The 17003-nt window shown below is 36.8% G+C and overlaps 1 protein-coding gene across 2 annotated transcripts in view; it reads left to right on the top strand.

Moving 5' to 3' along the window:
* Positions 1 to 15279, top strand: part of TRMT11 (tRNA methyltransferase 11 homolog) — a 28033-nt gene extending 12754 nt beyond the window's left edge. For both annotated transcript variants that reach the window (XM_059834895.1, XM_059834902.1), the window contains 6 exons: positions 1009 to 1089; positions 1747 to 1911; positions 3310 to 3382; positions 4120 to 4251; positions 7605 to 7725; positions 14767 to 15279. In XM_059834895.1, coding sequence (XP_059690878.1) covers positions 1009 to 1089; positions 1747 to 1911; positions 3310 to 3382; positions 4120 to 4251; positions 7605 to 7725; positions 14767 to 14898 — 704 coding nt within the window. In that variant the 3' untranslated portion in view covers positions 14899 to 15279. The remainder of the gene's footprint in view (positions 1 to 1008; positions 1090 to 1746; positions 1912 to 3309; positions 3383 to 4119; positions 4252 to 7604; positions 7726 to 14766) is intronic.
* The last annotated feature ends 1724 nt before the right edge of the window (positions 15280 to 17003 follow it).

The following is a 17003-nucleotide window of genomic DNA, read 5'->3' as shown; positions in this document are numbered from 1 at the left end:
TATCCATAAGCAGTTGACATCAGTAGTGTGGGGTTCACAGCCTTGTTCTCAGTCACTGTTCTGTTTTACACCATTCTGTTAGCTACATACCTCCTTATTAAGAACTCGACAACACAAGTCTTTGGTAATCTTCTGCTGTCTGTCCGTTTTTTCATTTGGAAGCTGTTAAAGAGATAATGTCATTTGCTCTTTTCTGTGGGCTATTCAACCACTGCCCACTTTAAAGGGGAAATCATACATCCTTTTTTGGTAAGTGTTTTTTTTAATTAGGAAAGCAGATCACAATAATAGGGATTAAAAAAATTAGTTTTATTGCAGGATGAGTATGATAATAAATGTACTGACAAAATAGGCAGCATACTCACAGAAAGAATGCATCTGTATATAGCTTTCACACTGCAAAACAATTACAGAAACTTTTTTGATATTGCTGTTTACATTGGAGATACTTACATTTACAAGGTAATGCTTGTAAACCATTGCTTCTCACTCAGGGAACGGCCACATTATGCAACAAGTTTGATTTTAGACACAGTTAAGGGGACTGACTCTGAGAACAGACACGGTAGAATTGCCATTTGTTTGGTGATGATTTCTCAGGTTGCTTGCCAACAGTTTTAAATTCTGCTACTTGCAAAGTAGAAATAAAAGCTTTGGTTCATGTAATGATTCAAGGATCTTATTGCCTTGAAATACAGAAAACCATAAACAAACTCCTAAGAACAGTCCTCAGACATAAGGAGTGACATAGGGCATAGCAGGATAAGGAAGATCAGGTATAGCAGACAAGGGACTTAGTGTTACTATCTCTGATTATAGTTGTGTAGTCATTCTAACTGGTTGGTAGTTTTAATTCTTTTTTTTCTTTCTTTTTTTTTTTTCCTTGGGTCTAGCTTTGGGTCTAGTGTGCTACTGATGTAAACTCCTGAAGTTCCTGAGCAAAAAATCCTAACACAGGTAACACTTATGACAGCAGTTTATACTTCTCCCCTTTCCTCCCCTTTATAGGTGGCCTTCTAATCTCCTCAGCACACTTTGGAGCGTATGTGTGTGGTACTGATATAGATTACAACACAATCCATGGATTAGGTATGTTACATATTCCTAAGCCACTGAAATCTTACTCTCTGGAATTTAAGAATGCTGATGGTAGTGGATGATACTTCATGGATTTTAAAGCAACATTAATCTTCACAGGATTTATTTGGTTATGCTTTTTTTTATTGACCAATTTACATGTATCCTAGCTAAGCTATTCTCTTATTTTTAAGCAGGAAATATTTAATAAAAGGAATAATGAAAACCAAAACAAAGTTCCAAATAATAATTACAACAGCTGTCTGTTATGTGGGAGGCTTCTTGTAACCTAACCCAGGAAATCTAGTCCCATTTTTACTTCTCTGAAAAAATGCAGTGGAAATTATATCTGACTTATTGGACAGCATTATGACTGGTGGATAGTGAGAACATCTTGCAAACCAACATTTTTATAAATGTGTTCTGTGACACCCTATGCAGATGGTGCAGCAGAACTTTTCTCATGTGTTTTCGTTATTCCTTGCTACTTGTGAAGTTTATTGCAAATACTTTTGACAGTGAGTAGAATGAAGCAGGAGATAAACTCTGATTTTTGTATGTGACATTTAATTCTTTTCCTTTAAAATAAATGATAGAGTATATGAAAGCTCTTCCTATAAAATAGCTTGTTGTTGAGTACGCTTTTTTTCCGTTCTATGCCTCCCCCAGGCAAGGCAAGCAGAAAGAACCAGAAATGGAGAGGGCCAGATGAAAATATCAGAGCTAATCTCCGACAGTATGGTTTAGAGAAATACTACCTCGATGCACTAGTTTCTGATTCTTCAAGACCAATATGGCGAAAAGGAATGCTGTTTGATGCAATCATTACAGATCGTAAGTTTGTTAATGCTTTTTATTGCCTAATAACAATGACTAAAAGATTATTGCCTATGTCTATGTACATTGATTTAATGTCATGATGACTGCTCAGATCTGCAGTTTCCATATTACAAAAGATGACCGTTGAGAGTAGCACTGTGGAGATTGGTTCTGTGTTTGACATCTCTGCATTTATTTTAAGGATAGTTATAAACATGTAACAAAGCTGGAGATAATACTTTCTTCCACGGAGAGAATATTATGTTTGCCAGTAGGAATCAATATGGCTGAAAATCATCCTTCAAAGAAGTCTCATTCAATAAAGGCATAACTTTATTGATGCACAGAGACTTCTTATCAGAATGGTCCATGCTGCTATTAAGACTTGATCTGCAACCCACTGGAATCTGCCATGCAGCTCTGATGGACTTCTGGAGACTTATGTTAAGTGCTTATTGGAATGCTTCTGAAGAGAAATTTTAATGCATTTCTGATACGCTTTACTAGAAGCCCTAGTGGTTTGAAAGGATCGTCCTCTTTTTTGGAAACCTAAGTACTTAACACCATTTGTCATGCATAAGAGGGAGTAGAGGCTAAGGGAATAAATAAAAGACCTTGATACAGCAATTTCTGATCTCTAGTGCTGGCTCTTATGATGACACATTCATATTAATTAGGAATAGGGAGTGTGACTTTTCTTTGTGGGTTGCCTGCTAATTTTTATTTGGCCTGTTTGGCAATAAGACAATGTAGAATATTAATATGACTTAGAACTGAGTTTGCAAATTGGGTCACAACTTCTCCATTTACAAAACGGTGATATTGGTGCTTCCGTGATGCTGAAACAAGTCTCACAAAAACAAATGTGTTGAACATGAAATATGTATGTTATGCTATTAGAAATGTGCAAAAATATAGGAGAAAAAGCCATCTCTGGCTCTTCTGCTCTGTGTGAAAATTACCATTTGTGTAATGTGTTGGCAAGAAATTCCAATATATACAATTTCATTTTGAAAAAGATTAGCTAAGTGCGACAGGGAAGATGTTTGTGTCTGTCAAACAAAAGAGGATGGGATTATTTGTCATATGTTGGAAATGTAAGAAATACCTTGTAATGAACAAAATAGAAAAGCATTGTCCTTTGTAGTGTAGCAAACATCTATGCTGCTAGAAGCTTCTTACAGCTGAAGGGCTTTCTTTGAAACATTTTTAAAGTAACCTTTTGGAGCAAGAAACTTTTAATAGATTTTGAAGAAATTACCCTTACTGACTTTTATTTTGTAAAAGCTTTTCTTTTTTTTAACTTTATATGAGCCACAGTTTGCACACTGTTGTGTATGTATAATAGAATTCTATGTTATTTGGACAAAGGGTGAAGTTGTCATCTCTGCATTATGCATTTGCTTTGTATAGCACCATATGGTATCAGAGAAGCTACTCGCAGAACGGGTTCACAAAAGGAAACAGTTAAGTCAGCTGAAAGAAGGTAGGTAAGCTGTCTTGTCTGTTGTAGAATATAAATGTCTTAATGGAAGCCCAGTCACAGTTTTAGAATCTTTATTATTTCTTGGTTGGCTGTCAGAAGTTAAAAAAAAAGAAGATAGTAATAATAATTAAAGAAAAAAAGCCCTTTTTGTTCTATTTGCCAAGCTAGTATGTCACTTACTGAAATTCTCTTGTTTTTGTTCTCCCTGCTTATTGTTTGCATGTGTTCAGATTTCAAATCCTATTTCTCATCTCTGTGAGCCACCATTACGTTGTGTTTCCTATTTTCAGAAAGTTCTCTTCAGCCCCTGGAAGCTGCAAAATCAGTCTAAAATGGAATACCTCTATTTTACCTTAACCACCTCTCTTGGATTTCCACGGCTCCTTTCTCTTCAGAGATAACACATGGCTTCTCCACTGCCCGGCCTTCCTCGTCTTCTGCCTTTTACTCTAAATTGCCCTTAAGAAAGATGCTGTGCAAAATAACTATTCCCAACATGCTTGTGATTCTTTAACTTCCACAAGTATTAAAGAAGATAGTCTAAAGAGCCAGTAGGGGAAGTTGGGAAGTTGTATTCCTCACAGTAGAAGTTGTAGTCCTGGATTGTCCTAGGTAGTTTTGCAAATCTCAGTGCTATCTTGTGATTTGGATTTTTTTGTTTAGTTTGGGTTTTTTTTAATTAAAAATGCAGGTTTTACCTGTGCTTTTATGTTTACTCTTGTAAATTTTTTGTTTAGCACAGAAAATCACGTCTTCGTTTCATCCAATTATCATCTAAGTGACATCTTTTTTGACCTGTTGAAGTTTGCGGCAGAATATCTGGTGATGGGAGGAAGATTAGTTTACTGGCTGCCGATATACAGGCCTGAGTATGTATTCTTGATTTTTGGTATGTAGTATGTCAGAATGGATGCTACATTCTCACTGTGCTTTCTTTTGGGGCATAGTACAGCTGGAACTTCCGTAGTACTAGCACTTAAGAGGAATGCTCAGACTTCATGTTTTAAAACTTCATATGAGGGAAAGCAGATTTTGAAATAAGATTTTTGGATGGAGATAAAATTCCTGACTATTACCAAAAAGAAAAAAGCCTTCACATGTCCTTGCAAATGCGTGTCCAATGGGTTGAGGTTTAAGCTTAGAAAATAAGACTTTCAAGGTGCAGGTGGACTTCTAAGACAGTAGTAGCAAGGCTCCTATTAGCATGTGTTTCTACTAGAGTAGTTGATAGAGGTGCATGACAAGGTCCTGTAAGAGAACATTCTTGGCTCTGGGGTTTGCAACTACTAATTTAGCTTTCTTCTGAGAAATCAAAAGTCAAGTGACCGAGAGATGGCAGTGAGAGGCAGGAAGTGGAGGGGAGCAGCCCTCTTAAGGGCGAGAGAGGCCAGCGGAGACTGAGGGATGCTGTCTGCTCAGTAGTGCAGCCGGGGGTTAGAAGTGGGTTTAAAAAGAAAGACATCTGTTTGCATATGTTACTTCAGCATCCCTTAGATAAGGTTGTGGGGTTTTTTGTTTTGTTTTTTTTTTTTCCAGACTGTTTCATAGTAAAGTGGGGAGTTGATGTACAATAGCTGTTTCTAAGTATCTTCCAGACGTAGATGTGCTCTGAACATTGTAGCTTCTACAATGTCATATGTTTCTATGTACAGTCAAACTACACTGATATATGAAGTGGTTGTTGTCCCTGGTTTCACCGTGGAAATGGCTTGTGACAGTCCTACGTTTAATTATCACATGCTGTTTTGAAAATTTGGAAATCAAAAGGTGCCATTTCTGTTACATGCTTCCATTAACAGAAGAGTGCACTTAGTAGCTTGCATTTTTTTTTAATGATAGAATTGGTATCTTAGGCTTGTTTTCTTGTAAGACTATTCACAAACAAAACAATGAATGCCACTAACAATATAGCTAATTGTTCAAAATGTCTGTCTATACATGCTTAACCCTGACACACCATGTGTGGTTGTGAATTCTTAGATTTCCCTGTCAATAAACTGTTTGGAATTACGGAGTTTATTCTGTTTGTCAAGATACCAGAGCTTTTTGTCTGCTCATTGAACATTGGTAAGAGCATACTTCCTCAGTACAGCAGTATTAATTAAGAACTGCTCATTCTGGTTTTACTTTAGTTGCTGTTTTGGGGACGTCAGCTCTCTCAAGCTCTAGTTGGGTTGCCTCTTAAAAAGTAAATTTGTACATACTACTATGAATTGACTTTATGCAATGAAGGTTGAAATACTACAGTCACTATATTAGCACAGAATATTAGTATAATCACTTTATTTTCAGCTGTAATGATGAACACAGGCACAAACATTAAAGCAAGTATGTGGGGGGAAGATAAGATACTGTCTATGAATATGTTGTGCTATCACATATCCCTTGGCAACACCTCCCATCAGGTTCACATGTTATTTGAGATCCTTGTGTAGTTCCTTAAATTAAAAACAAAACTGGATTAAAATGGAGGTCTGTTAAAACCACTGCTACTATATTTCTTATTTGATAATGTTCTGAGTTTTACCTGAAAGAATGTAGAAATATATGCATTAATGCTAACAGACAAGGCTTTTTAACAAAGTGATAATGATCTCTTCCTCTGCAAGATAGCATCTCACTCCAAAGTTTACTCTTTCGATCTGACATTGAAATCATTGTTGAGTCTGAATTCTTTTAATTCCTTTGCAGTGGGCTTTTATATGGTTATGAAGAGAAACTTTTAAAATGTTGTGGCAGAGTGCCTACCTTTGTAAGAGGGAGAGGCAGTCTGCTGGTACTAGATGCATCACAAGTCTTGTGTAATAGAAGAAACAGTTGAGAATTAATTTGATTCTCCTTCGTCAAAAGGACGTTCTGACTTCACGTAGCAGAAGTGGTGACTTGATTTCACACATGAGAAGTGACTGAAACGTTGTTTTGTTATCTGGAAGTTTTGGAACGATACAAAGAGGCAGTACCATTTGGGTTTTTTCCTATTTACAAGTCTGTATTTACTATTGTCTTGTTTAACAGCTCACTATTATCTTTAACAAATGTCAAGATTTCCATCAGCACCTAGATGGATCCTATTTTGAGTTGTTGGATTTGACTTCTCTTTCTCCCAGAACAATACATTTACTTTGTAAAGTGCATTCAGAAAATCCACTTCTTTACAAGAAAAATATGAAGCTCCTCCTTTGTATCTTTTAAGTTCAAGTGATAGGTGTGAAAGTTGTTTAGTTCTGCTTTTTAATGTCTGACTTCTGTTGACCCACAAGCATTGGGGAATCAAGAGAGCAAGCAATCGTAGTCACTGACAATACCATATACCATTTTCTGTATTATGTTCTAGTAACTATTACAGGAAAGCTTATTACAAAAACTGAGACTAAATGGCTGATCTATATTTCAGTATATAGGAAGGATGTCTGATCTCATATTTATCTTGTTAGCTAGGTCAGTACTTCTTGCTCCTCTAGTCCCATGCAAAGCTCTTAAATTCTTAAATTCCCCTTTCAGCATTTGGAGAAATAGAAGGAATGAAAGCAATCTAGAGAAAGTGGTTTCAATAGAAAATAGTATGCTCATGAGATGGGGGCATTTAAAACACGGTAACTGCTTGCTTCTATAGACAGGATTTAATTGCAAGCCAGTGTTGCTATCATCTGATGTTAAAAGATAATGGATTTTTTTTCTTCCCTTTAGAAAAAGTAATTACAATGTGATAAATTTGTAACACCAAATTCTGAAGTCCAGGAATGTCACTGTCTAACAAGAGCTGTTTAAATACGATTTGGAATTGATGTGTAATGGTCTCCTTTTAGGGAGCCTGAGTTAAGTCTCTTGTTCCTGCATCTTTATGTATGTTGGCTGTGGAATACATCTGTAAAATCACAGCTCCTGATTGGATAAGTTATTACTCCTGATTGGCTGAGATACTTTCTATTTGAAATTATATAGGCAGGCCTGTGTGCATACATTAACATCATGTAAATACATGTAGAAAATGTGTGGGTGGGTCTCTTTACTGTGAGGTTTTAATTTATTCTGCACATTTTATGTCACAAGATGATTGGAATATATGATGTAAAAACTCTGGAGCACCAATACCTGAATTTTGTTAATCAGATTAAAATGCATAGCAGCTTTCTAGTGTAAGCCATTTTGTGAAGAATCTTGTTTCAGATGCAAGAGTTCCAGTTCTTGAGCTTACAGCTCTATGAATGTTTATTTCTTCCAGATACACAGAAGAGATCATTCCTCGCCACCCGTGCCTGCAACTTATTAGCAACTGTGAGCAGATGCTTTCCAGCCACACATCAAGGCGCCTGATAACCATGGAAAAGGTGAAGGAATTCAAGGTAAGCTTGAATTCTTGATTGTATTGTGTAAAATAGTAGCTATTGCATTCATGAAAAGTTTGTGCTATTCAGCATTTGATCCTTATTTCTATCATGCTTGAGTTTTTTATGATGAGAGTTAGAGCTTTTGTAAAATTGCCACACATTTCTTTAAAATAAATTATGTAGTGATTTAAGGGACCATTCTGGTTTTGGTCTTTTCCTTTTTCTCCTCAGTTTTTGATAAACTCTTCATCCTGAGCAAGCCACTTAATAGTGTAAAAGAGATCTTTGAACTTACAGTTACCTGTGAAAGTTGCATATGCTTTTCTCAGAAAACTGAACTCTGTGAATCCCATCTGCAGAGATACCTAAATTCCCATTGATTCCAAAGTGTAATTTGCTGCCCAAGTAAATACTAAATGCCTTTGTGGCTCTGGCAGTACAGGTAAACCATATTCAATTCTGTTACTTCATTTTTAGAGTGATACTTTTTTAGCTTTTGGAAATAATATGTAGCTGTGACATTAAGTACAGTGAAGCACGCTGTTGTGTTGTGGGGTTTTTTTTGTTTGTTTTGGGACACACTAAGTGCCTCTCCTGAGGCACTGAGACCACGGAATATTGCATTCAGGTCTTCTTTCTGTTCTTGCTGCTTCTCTCACCTAATACAGTTAAAAGAGATGCTAAACAAAGGTGAAGCAAATTCTTAATGAAAACACGTGCAAATGGTGAGCAAGTTTTTTTAGTACATTCCTTGTCAGTTGGAAGAGCTATTTTAAATGACAGGAGATAGTCAGACTGCTGTGTCTGCATGGTGCTTGCACTAATAGCACAGCAGGGTTTCAGTACTGCATTCATAATGCTAATGATGACTGAGATTCTCAAGCAACACCTGATTTTTTTTTTTTTTTTTTAAAAACACTGTGTGTGGAGTTCAGAGCCAGAGCTGCCAACTTCACCAGCAGCGAACAGAGAGGGTAAATTATGAAAGTTTTTGACATGTGTGTCTCAAGGTGTTCATGGAGGTTTTCTGCAGGAGTTTTATTATTGCCAGTGCTGTAGGATAACATGTTCTAATTTAAGAAAATGTGTCCACCCTTCTGTGAATAGACTTTCATAATTTGTTATTCTTGTTTTGTGTATCACCTGTTCTTCAGTACATGCTTTGACAGGTTCATGTCTGGAAATGCTTAGCTCTGAGCACCTGAGTCTAGTTGGCAGGCTTACTGCTTAGGTAAAACTGTGCAGGTGCTTACACTCAGGACTCCAGATGTCTTTTAGATAATTTAAAGATACCAGAACCCATGTACTGTTTCTGATGATGCAAAACTTATCCAAATAACAAAATACATATTGATTCCTTAGGTAGAGCCTCCTTGGTTTAGGGTCTTGTTGTTTGGTGTCTAACTATCTAAGAATTCTCTACCCCGGTGTCCCTCACCTGGGCCATGTTTTTTCCTGTCTTAATATCTTGAATAACCTTTGAATTGGATACTTCTGACTCACCAGATATGATCATAAAATTCAATAGTTGGAGTTGTGGCCGTTTTTCTTTTTCCCAAATGAAAGTATGAATTTTTATGAATATACAAGCATTTATGTTTCCAGACAGTTCCTGTCTGCTTTACTAAAGTGGTTTGTAACAGGTACTCACAAGTGAATTTTAATTTAGCTTAGTGTAGTACACGCAAGTGGCTAAGAAGTTTTACAAATCATGTAGTGTCATGAAGGAGTCCTTCGGTTTCCCCAGTGTTTGCCACTAATAATGAATTGTAGATTTCACAGCAAATTTGATTTCACTATTAACACTCTAAACTCTTAACTGGAGATGAATTCAGTTACTGAATGTGAAATTGGTGGTGCAATTTGATTGTGCTTGTAATAGAAAGGAGGCCAAAGTGAATGTAAAAAATTGATATGTCTAGTTGAAGTATTGATCTATCATAATTAATCATAAGCATGAAGATCATAAATGTTGGATTAAAAACATCACAAAAGGTGGTCTATAACTCACTGTCTTGTAAGCATCCACTCTGTTCTGTTTAAGTTTATGATGAAGTCATGCCAACTGGAAAAGATTTCTTACTGAACACATTGTTGATACGAATAGACTTTTCCAGCATGTGGATGACATGAGTAGAAGAGTTGTTTGGTTTTTAACATTTAAAGCTTTTTTTGGACAGCCATGGTGTTCTGCATTAGGTCAGAGGAGGTTTGAACCAATTCTTCCGGCCTGAATCAAGTGAAAATGTACCTTCCATTGTGCCAATTTATTTTTCGAAAGCCTTAAAAAATACAGTTATGTGAGAAAGGTCTTGATCTGTGCCACCTATATCTGAATTGTTATCATTATTTTTTATTTAAAGGTTAAATAACTGGTAAGTGGTTAATTACTAGGAAACCTGGAGTGTAAAAACTTAGAGCATTATTACTACAAGGGTTCTTGGGAACCTGTATCTGGTGATCAACCAGCTATTTTCAGAAGGGGTGGACTTGCTAACAGTGTTTAACTGTAGGGTTGTTTGGTGTTCCCTTTCTTTACAACAGTATGTCTAGCTTTCTGTTTCCTGAGGCTTGTTGATTTCCCACGCTGAATTATTTCAGCTATTGCCAAATTACTTGTTTTATTCCTCTGCTGGCTGTCTTACAGAAATATATGGTATCTATTTGGCTGGTAAATGCTACCTAGTTCTGAAGTTTATAATTGGAACTTCTTATAAAAAATATTGGAGGAGAGCTCTGAAATTGACAAGGGCTAAGAGAGACACCTAGAAATTATGTAGCAAGATGAAAGAGAAGACTGGACTGAAGGAGGAACTCTGAGCGTATGACTGCCCATGAAAGGACTCCGGAGCATCAGGCATACGAATGCACCACGCTGAATGGGTCCAGCATTTCCCTGTCACACAGTCACTCCAGAATCGTTACTGGTGTAGAATTTTTCCTACTGAATTTAGCAGTGTCTGTTCCTGGATATGACCCTGTTGTCCCTGATTTGGAAACTGCTTGGTGTTGTTTATAGCTGTATAACATTAGTACAAGTGGTTTCTATAGCTACTGTCCAGCACCAGATGTAGAGTGGTAGGAAGCTGTGATAAGGCTAGGAAGATTTTTTTAAACAAAAAATGAATGTGGGTAATTACCCTGAGGCTGAACTGAGGCGTACTAGAGTCATAAAAATCTTTAGAATTTCACTTAATATTTGCCAAGATTTAAAGAAAAACAAAGCTTTCTTGATATCTTTAAGCTTCCTCCTCTTTCTTCCAGTTCTTTCATTATTTATTGGAGATCTGTAACACCTTTTTTAGTGTTGTCTTTAGAACAAGTAAGCGTTGAGTTGAAAACTCAAATTAGCTAAAAGCAATTTGGTAGCATGCACTTTGACAAGAGTTTTGGTTTTCAGTTGTCACAGAAGTCATTGTAAAACATTTCAGAGTAAGAGTTTTATGTGATAACTGTTGTGTGCAATTAGTCTGCTATTTTGAGAACTTAAATTATTCAAAGTGAGAATCAAGGATGATGATAAAGAATGAGCAGGGATTAACGAACATCTTCAGTTCTGACTTTTACAAATAAAGGAAGAAGTCTTTGTCGTCTTGGTAGTGCTGGCAGACTGGGGAAAGTGCTGACTTAGTGCCAAGTAGGCTGATCGTTGCTGATCAGTCTTGGAAATGATTTCTTGGGAAGTCTCACTGTTTTTTGTTGAATAACCAATTACAAACCTTATGCCTTGAAAACTTTGTACAGTTGTTTCAATGGAAATAAGTGAAAAAAGCTCCTCATCCCTAGATGCAGCTGTGTATTACAAGCAGTACTCCTTACTCCTCTTCCAGTGTGTCACATTAAGAGGAGGAAAGAGACTATCTCCATTAAAACACTGTAGTTCAACTCCATTCCCTGAATTTAAACTTTTTTTTCTGGGGGGGGGGGGGGGGAAAGGCAAGAGAAAGGAAAAAAAAAAGTACATATTAACTGTACTGGGCAGTTAATGCACTTGAGGGAGAATTGACACTGCCACTGACACCCTCCATAAGATATCTTCTCTTAATGCAAAACATTCCTGCCAAATATTTAGAGTGAATGTTCTACCGATTTATGCTACTCAAGGTAGAGCTTAACTGAGGGTGTTTGACTGGCTTCCTTACTGAAATGAGCTGGTGGTGCCTGATGCCCAGGCAAATTCTGGTGCACATAGTCACAACAAATTGTTTCATGAAGATAATTTTTGACAAGTTCTTATCTCTGTAGAGTTAAATGCAGCCTATCCCTCTTGTTCAGATTGTAGCCATTCAGCTCCCTGTATAGATATAAAATACCCTAAGTTAGAATTTTTTCGGAAATGATTAGTGTCTGAAATCCACGAATTCCTTTTACTTTGATCTGTTCTAATGTTGCCCGTAAAACTGTTTTGACTAGTAAATGTCAACAGTGAGTGGCATCTCCAGGTAGTTCAGGGTTTCTTATTTTCTTTTCCCTTTTTTAAGAAGCAATTCCCAATCTGTTATTTTTCTTTAAAGCAGTTACCATCTTTATTGGGCAGTCATGTCTGTACAGGGTAGAGATTGGCAATGGAAGCTTGTAAACTGGAATTATTGTGATGTGGGCCAGGAGCTTCCTTTGTAAGCTCTCCCGAGAAATTTGTACCTGACTGCGGATCTCCTCTCATCTAGCAAGCAATGATTTGCATAGCTTTTGATGAAGCCTGGATTTACAAAATGGATTCTGCTGTGGAGTGATACACCAAGACTGTTTCCATCTGATGAATGCAGATGCTCCTCTTACAGCTGTGTTTAACTCGAAGTTTGTTCTCTTACGTATCATATCCTCTCTTTGCCCTAAGCAGCTTGGGGGTGGAGGGGGCTAGTTCCTTTCTTCCTTCCTCCCTTCACCCTGAATCATCATTTTGTTACTTAAGGAATCAAGATGAATGGTGTACAGATGTGTGACCTCTTAGAGGTTGTAGGGATTAATTTTTATGTTGAAATACTGTTGACCCATATATCGTTATCGTTCAGGGTCAAATATCCCATCCATTTCTCAAAACAAGCAAATTACGTAGAATTATTGTTAAAAAACATCCCAAAGGTATAAAAATGTATTGTATGTTTAGGTCAAAGAAGGATCACTGACCTGCAAATTCAGGGGAAGAATAAGTGCTCTTTTCCTCAGACTGGTCCTGTATACGAGGCCTGGAGAAGTGGGTACAGGCTGGCTGTGAGATGAGCATGTCCTAAATTCTTCTTGTTTCCTGTCTGCCAATAGTAATTTTTTTTTCCCCATAGACATGTTAAAAGCCTGTTGATTATTAGCCTGAGAATGGTCTTAGAGATGGCAGTCTCTCACAGGTGACCAAAAGACAATAGATAGTACTGTGTCTGCAGTGGATTTACTGAGGTCATTTTCTCCTGCAATTTTCCAGCGTTGCAGTATTTAAATAGAACCAATTTGCTGCTACTGGTGTACATGCTTTACATGTTAGATATCCACATGGCACTTAATGTTTAGCAAGTTAATTTAAGCCAGTGGCATGCTGCTGATAGCTGCTAGCATAGCAGATGAAAACAACTTCATAGGAATATCTTATTGTTGTCCAGAAGAGGGCACTTGTACATGGACACAAACATCTTGCTGTGTTGAAAAACCTTTTGTTTCACTCCTTTCGAATGCATATTAGGATATCCAAAGCAAGATGAGGTGTTGATCTTGCTAGGTGAAAGCCTGGAAAGGCTACAAAATACCTGAAGAGGGAGATTGTCCACTAGGATTCAGTTCATCCTTGCATTGTAATGCTTTCACAGTAAGAAAATACTGACTTAAATCTACTTCCATGTTCCTACTACTTACACTAAAGCATTCCACAGTAACCTTATTTTCAAATATGAACAAATAACTCTGAACTGTAAACTTAAGTAATGAACCAATCTGTATGTTGCTGCATTGCTTAAAAAAAATTATAGCAATGAGGATGCATTGAGAAGAAACATTTAGTGGAATAAAGGTTTAGTTCTGTCATGTGCTTGTTTTTATTGTCTCTTTGTACAGTTCAGTTGTTCTATGTGAGGCTATTTATTTCAGTTCCATCTTGCTATTGAGCATAATAAACTGACATCAACCATAAGTGTAAAACTTTTAAAAAGTTGCCATCAGTTTTCTTTAGCACTCAGATTAAAGTTTGATGTATTGTTTATCTTGCAGTACTGATAACATTAGCTGACAAGTATCTTAATTGTATAAAGCCACAGTACACAATGAACTAAACCTTTGTATATATAATGGGCCAATTTTCTAAACTATGTTCTTGGCTGATGTCAAATAGGTATTCTGTGTAGAGATTTACTGTGTCAACTTTAACTTTCAGAAGTAAATGAATACTGCACAAGAAAAAGTCCTCTGATTGCACTTCAGTAACTGCAGGAACTCATTTTAGTCATTTGTGTTCCTCTTCTGTTTGTATCTGCCTTCCACAAACCTCTGAGTGATTGAATTCTCCAGACGGTATTTCTTCTGGAAACTAACCCTCTGTGTGGCATAGTACCTGTGCTCTCATTCATTCATGCAAGGGTTGGATTCTGGTGATGTTAGCTGAGATGTTTCCAGTGATGTGGCGCTGTTAAAACTTCAAATATCTGGTACTGACAGCTTGCATCGTTTTGCTGTACAGAATAGACTAATGAAAATTTGGATGAGTACATTAAAAAAACCCCCACCCAAACAAAAAAACCCTACAGAAACCCCTTGTCTGCTTACAGCTTGTATTTGATCAATGTCAAATGAGAATCCATTTCATATGGATTTTCATTTCTGTTAAATGTTAAAACTTTGCAGTAGGATGTATGTGTTCTTGCTAATCCTAATGGAAACCTTAGCATTCTATTTTTTTATTTCTTTAATCAATCTAATGACTTAAATGTTTGCCACTGAATTGTGAGGAAAAAAAACCCCAAAACCTAACTTTACTCTTGCTTGTAATTGTCTGAAAAAGTTTGGAGGAAAACCAACGGCAATACATGCTGAACATACTACCGTAAAACCTAATGCTTTCATTTTAATACCACGCAGGATCAAGATCAGAATTCTTACTTGTTGGATGGCCAATATATGCCATACAGGGGACACAATTCATTCCGTGAGAAGTATTTCAGTGGTGTGACAAAGAGGATTGCCAAGGAAGAAAAAGACAATCAGAAGTAAAATATAATATAAACAAATTAAAAAATGAGGAAAGAATGAAGATCGTGTTTCTTTGTAAGGACATCTGGATATGAATGTTCATTTGGATGCTTCAGAAAAATAAATACTGCTTTTAATTTTAAAACAAGTTGAAACCCACAACACAGGTTGAGAGCAGTTCTTTTTAATTAGCTTTGTTTATAGCGGATTTTATTGTACAAGTTTTTTGAGTCTTATTTAATTTATATTTGTACTTTCAAGTATTAATGATGATTGACTAAAACCATTATTATTGTTCTTTCACCATTAATGTTTAAAAAAAAGTAGTAGTATTATTTGGCTTCTTAAACTGTGAACATCTGCCTGTTTTAGAAACACGTGGTGGTGATCAAGGATTGCTTATTAAGATAATTTTAATTTGTTTTGTTTTTTTGTAAATGGTATACAATAAAACAGAAAATATTGTTGTGAGGTGTTTTTAATTGTTGCATGCAATAACTGCTCATATGAATTCTGATGGCTCTGGCTGAGGCCAGCAGTGTTTAAAACAAACAAAAAACACAATTAACCAAATGCGTGTGCACGCACATACACCCCCCCACACCCCCCCAAAAAAACCCCCTCTGTGACCTGACAAGCTCTGGAGAGCCTGTTAAACCCTGTGAAGCCTGTCCACATCTGAAGCTCATCTGTACCTTGGATTTGCTTTTGCATTCCTAAACCTTGACTCTTGGTCAAGCCAACTGTCTGCAATTTTTGGTTCAGAAACTGATAGTTAAAGCAGTAACAACAACAGCATAAAATCAGTAATGGTTCCCTGATAGTATTAAGCCTAATCAAATCTTTGAAATTGAAGCTGTATTTGTGAAAGGGCCACACCATGTCTGTCATGAAAATACCTCATTTGAAAACCACTAAGTCCATTAATTCAGGATGTTAATGGCGCTTCTCATTTTGATGGTCAAATATTCTTCAGCAGGGTGTTGGTGAATGTGTCTACTTGCTCCAGCCAGAGAAAGCCTTGCTTCTCAACTTGCTGCAAGTTGCTGACTGTGGTCATGTTACAATCTTTGTAGATTATAATCTTTAAGTGCCCCTCCAAAAAACCAATGATACCTAGGAAGGCACAAGTCATTGTGTATATCTGATTGAGTTCATTAACTGAATTTGCTCTTCTGTGTGTTGCGGTCCTTGGCTGCAGCAGGGAGAGCTCACATACTCAATGACAACTTTGTCTGACCTTCTGGATCTAATCTGTGGTGCATTAGGAAGCTCTGAAATAGTGATTTATTTTCTGTGCTTCCATTATAAATCACTTTGTTTTGAGGCTTTTAATGTCAGCCATATAATAGTTGTTCTGGGCTAAACTTGGAGCAAGATCAAAGCTCATAAAATTTTTCAGAAGTAGAATTTGAATTGATCACTTTCAAATATTACATAAAAAAATTACTGCTTCTGAAAACCTGTCTTTGTATAACTTCTGACTTCAATTTTAGCCTTACAATTTGGCATTCAGCTTTTTATTACTTTACAAATTAAAATTACTTTCTGTTCTTCATAGGCAAGGAATTTTTCTAGATGGGTTTATTATGCAATTATAACTTAATTTTCATAAAAGTTACCCTAAATAGACATGATGTAAATGGTTATACAAGATGTAAGGTAGTGGCAAATCTGGCTCTGACCATTCAAAGAGAATGATTTAGTTTATTTCTCCTCTGCCTGGTCCAACTTTTAGTCCATTCAGCAGCGGTGGTGTGGCCTGTGTTTAGCAGTTCGTACCTAACAGCGCTATCATTACTGAAGAATACTGTTTTAAACAGAAACTGTGAGTGTATTTGGTGTACTGCATCAACATCCGCTAATCAAAAATAGTTCAGAATTGAAGTCAGATGTTCAAGCTCTGCTGATCCCCAACTTTAGAGCTATCATTTGGAAATATTTCTGATCTCTAGATTTCTCCTCGCTTAATATGCATGCTCCAGCCTGTTGTATGCGCAGACTTGCGAAGTGGAGGCATTTATAGCTGTAGAGCCATGACACAGTCCTTGCGCTCGCTCTAGCAAAGGACTGACAGGCGGGTGAGTTATCCTTTCAGGAGGATTTGGCCATCGATGGCCAGAGTT

The sequence above is a fragment of the Gavia stellata genome, chromosome 2, assembly GCF_030936135.1.
Source record: "Gavia stellata isolate bGavSte3 chromosome 2, bGavSte3.hap2, whole genome shotgun sequence".
Taxonomy (NCBI): domain Eukaryota; kingdom Metazoa; phylum Chordata; class Aves; order Gaviiformes; family Gaviidae; genus Gavia; species Gavia stellata.
This window is presented reverse-complemented; position numbering and strand designations above follow the sequence as displayed.